Source organism: Rhinolophus sinicus, linkage group LG06, assembly GCF_036562045.2.
Source record: "Rhinolophus sinicus isolate RSC01 linkage group LG06, ASM3656204v1, whole genome shotgun sequence".
Classification (NCBI taxonomy): Eukaryota; Metazoa; Chordata; class Mammalia; order Chiroptera; family Rhinolophidae; genus Rhinolophus; species Rhinolophus sinicus.
Window position 1 is genome coordinate 54,082,531 of NC_133756.1, and position 6,000 is coordinate 54,088,530.

Here is a 6,000-nt window from a genome sequence, read left to right on the forward strand (position 1 = left end):
TGTAGAGAGCTGTAATACATACCGTGTTTCCCCAAAATAAGACGTAGCTGAACCATCAGCTCTAATGCGTCTTTTGGAGCAAATATTAATATAAGACCCGGTATTATATTATATTATATTATATTATATTATATTATATTATATTATATTATATTATATTATATTTATTATATTATATTATACCCGGTCTTGTATCATATTAAAATAAGACTGGGTCTTATGTTATATTAAAATAAGACTGGGTCTTATATTAGTTTTTGCTCCAAGAGACGCTTTAGAGCTGATGGTCCGGCTAGGTCTTATTTTGGGGGAAACACAGTAGGAGGAAGAATTTTCCCTCTGGAATCTGTGCTGTGCCTGTTTTTCCATGTTGTAAGAAATAAAAGAGTACTAATCAGACTGCATACTTTGCTCACATAATAGCTAATTTAAAAAATTAATTTGCTTTGTGCATTAAGAGCAGTTTGTAAAATTCTAAAAATAATTTTTGAGCTAAATAATAAATTAACACGTTGCGTACGGATCACGAGAATCTTCACGAGGGATTTAAACCCCGCCGTACGCAACGTGTTAATATTGGAAGTAAATAAAAACTAAGGCAGAGAAAAGTCAATTATGTTCTAGTTATAGTTAAAATTAAATATTTAAAAATATTTGGTAATTCTGTTTGACAGTGCTCAATATATGATCTCTAGTACTTTCACCAGTATAAATAAATAGATTCCCCAAATTAATCCCTTTCCCCTCCAGTTACCAGTTGCAATTTCCACTGTATATCTAAGTTGTTAATCCTAAGGAGTTACAATAGTAATGATTTGGTTATGAGAAATAAATTAGTTTTGTTCATGTCTGAGGAAAAACATTACAGCAATTTCAACATTTCTATTTTACGTTCAACTTGACACCTTTTCAGCTCTGTGGAACAGTCTTTTTATCCCCCCAAAACTTGAAAGGGAAGTCCCTTCCTGCTCTTTTGATACAAGAAAATAAGAATTTTCCACCTCCATATATTTATGCATATCCAATTCTGGCATAAGAATCAAGGCTCTTTACTTGAAGAAGAGAGATACGATTTTACTAAGACTCTGGAATAGTCCCTTTCTATTTGTAACAGAAAAATATTTTCTTTTTAATTTTATCATGCCACTAACTCCTAATCTGTAATTGTCCATTTGATCATAGTGTTACCATTTCATTATTTTATTTATTTTATTTCTTCTAAAGTAATTTAAAGACAAATATTGACTTTCATGCACAAATTGGAAGGTATGTTATATTTTTTAATTTAATTTTCTTAGGATCCCAAGGAGAGTCACCAAATTCAGTAAAATCTTCAGTCTCTTCAAGGCAGTCTGATGGAAATGTGACAAAGTTGGACCACAGTACGACAGATAAACAAACACCTAAGAGAAAAATTGTCAAGCAGGGACATACGACTTTGCCTAAGGTTAATGCAAAAATAGTGGCAATACCTAAAAACCCAAATCAATCTAAGAAAGGTGAAACTTTGAATAATAAAGATTCAAAACAGAAAATGCTTCCTGGACAGATCATATTGAAGACTCAGTCTTCTCAAAGACCTTTAAAAAGTGAAACATCTGTTGTCCAAAAAAGTATACTTAACGATGTATGTGATAATAATAAGGGCAGTGTTACTGAACAGAAACCTCACGAACCTCTAATTAATCTCACAACTGAAATCAGTAGTATGGAAGCGTTCCAGTCATCATGCACACGTGACCTACAAAAGCCATTAAACAATCAAGAAAAGGAGAAATTGGTATTAGAATGCCAAAGCATTTCAAATCTGGATAAATCAATAAAACATGAACTGGAATCAAGACAGATTTGTTCAGATAAAACCAAAACACAGTTTTCCAATCACAAAGAAACAGATCATTGCAACACAGCTAAACTGCATTATCATTCTGATGGGAGTAGTAATGTAGATCCAAAATTTTATAGCACCACTGCCCTAAAATCTATGATTTCAAATCCAAATGAAAACTCCTTGAACTCTAACCTAGTTTGTGATTCAGACTCCACAAATGCAGAACAACTCCATTCAGTATCAGATAAAGAAAATCAAGTAGGGAGAAGAGACACAAACAAAAAGTCAAGCATCAAAGGTGTGAAGGACGTTCTACCTTGTGTTCCTGAAAGGACAAACGGTACCTTAAATACCATTCAAGATGACGGAAAATCTAAATTACCTGCGGAACAGACAATCCCTAGTCAGTTGTCTGAGGACTCTGCTATAAATGAAGACAAATATGCCACAGTAGACTCAGATAGTTCCTCCAAGTGTTTTTCGGAGCAAATATCAGGGAAAAATTCTCCTAAAGATATGGAAACAACAGATACTCCAGAAGCTCCATTCACGAGTCAGTGGAATTTGAGTACCAGTGTTCTGCATCAGGGAGAGAGCCCTGAGTCTGACACTGGCAGTGCTACCACATCCTCAGATGACATAAAGCCCAGGTCTGAAGACTATGACGCTGGAGGATCTCAGGATGATGATGGGTCAAATGACAGAGGTATTTCTAAATGTGGCACTATGCTGTGCCATGATTTCCTTGGAAGAAGTAGCAGTGATACCAGTACTCCTGAAGAATTAAAAATATATGACAGTAACTTAAGAATTGAAGTGAAAATGAAAAAGCAAAGTAGTAATGATCTTTTCCAAGTTAATTCAACAAGTGATGATGAGATTCCTAGGAAAAGGCCAGAAAGTTGGTCTCGATCTGCAGTACTCCACCCTAGGGAAAAAGAAAGTACTCTACGAGGCAGTGTCCAGTTTGCTCAGGAAGTAGATCAAGTTTCTTCCTCAGCCGATGAAACAGAAGATGAAAGATCTGAAGCTGAAAATGTTGCAGAGAATTTCTCTACATCTAACTCAGCTCCTCAGCAGTTTCAGGGGATAGTTAATCTAGCTTTTGAAGATGCAACTGAAAATGAAAGTCACGAGTTTTCTGCAACTAAAAAGTTTAAAAGGTCAGTTTTACTTTCAGTTGATGAATGTGAAGAACTGGGATCTGATGAAGGGGAAGTCCATACTCCCTTTCAGCCTTCTATAGATTCTCTTTCACTTTCTGATGTTTTTGATGGCATTTCTCATCAACATCATGGAAGGACCTGCTGCTATTCCAGATACTCACAAGGAAGTGAAGGTAGTGTTTTAGAATGTAAACAAGATAAAGGCAATAGTGTTCAAAAAAATGAAAGCTCTCTCTTGAGTCTTAGTAACATTGACTCTTCAAGAAAAGATAAACAGAGTGCTTCAGCCACAGGAAAAACGTACACAATAGATGTCCTGTCCAAAGGAGGCAGACAGCTTCTCCCAGGAGATAAAAAAGTAAACGGTGGAAGCGATGTAGATAATGACTTTCAACAACACAGCAATCTATTAGATAGTGATATAAAATCTCAAGAAAGACCATGTCATTTGGAGCTTCATCAAAGAGAACCCAATTCTGACGTACCAAAGAACAGCTCTACAAAATCTCTGGACTCCTGTCGGAGTCAACTCCTGCCTCAGGAAGGTCAAGTGAAAGAGAGCCATTCTACAGCTACCGAAAAAGCTAACATTGCTTTATCTGCAGGTAATGTACAGAAATAGAAATGTTAAATCCATATGAAAATTAGTCTATAGAGTTTTAAAGTTGTATGTAGCCCTGAATGCTATATTTTAGTTAGAGTAATTGCTTAAGCAACAGATTCAAATTTTAAATAAAAACTTAAATCTCTTCATAATATTAAAATTAGCTACTCTTTATTGTTCACTTAAAATCCTAGTATATAAAATCAATATCTAGTAAAAATTTTGATTATTTGTTAGAGCTAACTTACGAAGATATTTTACATGAAAGAAGAAAGAGAAAAACTTAGTTTGTTATTCTATTATTTGTTTATGTCTAATTTAACATAGGAATTCTTGACTATTAGAAATTTTATTATATATTGGATATGATTTAAGGACTATGCTAGTATATATCTAAGAGGGCTGTGCAATAACTATAGTAATATGTAACTAAAAGCACTGAACTATTTTAACTAGATTAATTATTACAATTTATATACATTTTACAGAGATTAAGACTTTAAGGATCACTATAATTCTATTCTGAAATTTTCAAGTAAAAAGATAAATTTCCTAAAAGAGATTATATTTAAAAACAATGATAATATATGAAAAAGCCCAGGTTTATTTCATATGTATAGATGATTTCCTGTCTAATTGTTTTATGTGTTTGTCTTCCTTATTATAGTATTTTAAACTAATAACCCACATTTAAAATATGCAATAGTCACTGACTGAGTTGCTGTTGTATATCAGAACTAAGAAAAATACTGATCAATAGTCCCAGTTCAGCAAAATCACAAGAATAGGGAGCTCCTTAAAGTTGTATTTTTTGTTTGTTTGTTTGTCCTTGCTTGCATCCTCCTTGCATGTGCAATATACAAATAAGGCTTTAGATAAAATGTATTTATTCTCCTTTTGGAACTGACTTACCTTAAAAGTCACCATCAAATAACCATGTCTTTTCTTTAAGTTTTTATTGTAGTGAATTAGATATATGTGCACATTCTATGTTTATGTTTAAATAATTTGTTGTTTTCTGTATTACAAGTTTTCAAATTAAAGTATGAAGAATTATTGTTAGTTACCAGTGTTGATTTTGCTGCTAAACATTATTCTTGAGATTTTTTTAAGCTAGAAAAAGAAATGCCTCAAAAATCTTGTCAATTTTGAATAAATGTCATTTTTCCTATTCTGTGGTTTTTTTTGGACTATAACTGTTATATTGTTCTACAGAACTCTGAGGGGTACCAACATGTGCAATTTTTACATTGTGTAGTATTATGAATTATTTCAGGAGACATAGATGATTGTGACACATTGGCACAAACCTTCATGTATGACCATCGGCCTTCAAAAACCCTCTCTCCAATATATGAGATGGATGTAATAGAAGCATTTGAGCAGAAAGTGGAATCAGAAACACACGTTACAGACATGGATTTTGAAGATGATCAACACTTTGCAAAACAAGATTGGACTCTATTAAAGCAACTGCTCTCTGAACAGGATTCAAACTTAAATATTACAAATTCTGTTCCTGAAGATTTAAATTTAGCACAGTATCTAATTAATCAGACGCTACTTCTAGCACGAGACAGCTCAAAACCTCAGGGTAAAGCACATATTGACACTTTAAACAGATGGAGTGAACTAACCTCTCCACTTGATTCCTCAGCAAGTATCACCATGGCTAGTTTTTCTTCTGAAGATTGTTCACCCCAAGGGGAATGGACAATTCTGGAACTGGAAACTCAGCATTAAGTTTGGAAAATTTTGGAAAATTTTGAACTATGCTACCCCTTTATTTTTTGATGTTTGTATTACATCCAAATGATAATTCTATTAGCCAGAGATAGACTGCCCTTGATATAGAGGGAATCTTTCCAATTTATTGAAGTAAACATAGTTTGTTTATTAATATGATATAAGATGTAGAAAACAAGTTTTTCTAAAATTTCTGAGCATGTTTTACTAATTAGAGAAATTAGAAGACTTATGAGGAAGCTCTTCCTTCAGTTTTCCTTTCCTATCTGATCATTTGTTCACCTATTCAAGAATTTAAAATGTGAATGCACAAGTAGATCTGTACCTTTACTTTTTGCTCTGCATATGGTAACATGGCAATTTAACAATAAAAAACTTATTGTGCTTGTGTCAACTTATGTAGAGTTAATCTGTGAGTAACTTTCAAACCTCTCTCAAAAGCTTTGTAGCGAGTAACTTCTCTAAAATATGTCAGAAGTAAGGAAACTTTATGGTATAGAATTCCTTTTCTAAATGAACAAAGTTTCAAATGATCCATAATAGAATCTGTATATTGAATAACAAAAATCATATTAATGCACATCAGTTGTTATTCTTATAATTATGCTAACATTAGCTACTAACCTGTTACACCATAAATTTGCTCTGCCTTT

At 33.1% G+C, this 6,000-nt stretch overlaps 1 protein-coding gene across 1 annotated transcript in view; it reads left to right on the top strand.

The window, feature by feature from the left end:
• The window catches only part of BTBD8 (BTB domain containing 8), an 81,558-nt gene extending 75,813 nt beyond the window's left edge, over window positions 1–5,745 (top strand). The window contains exons 17-18 of the mRNA XM_019753054.2: window positions 1,299–3,602; window positions 4,878–5,745. Coding sequence (XP_019608613.2) covers window positions 1,299–3,602; window positions 4,878–5,344 — 2,771 coding nt within the window. The 3' untranslated portion in view covers window positions 5,345–5,745. The remainder of the gene's footprint in view (window positions 1–1,298; window positions 3,603–4,877) is intronic.
• The last annotated feature ends 255 nt before the right edge of the window (window positions 5,746–6,000 follow it).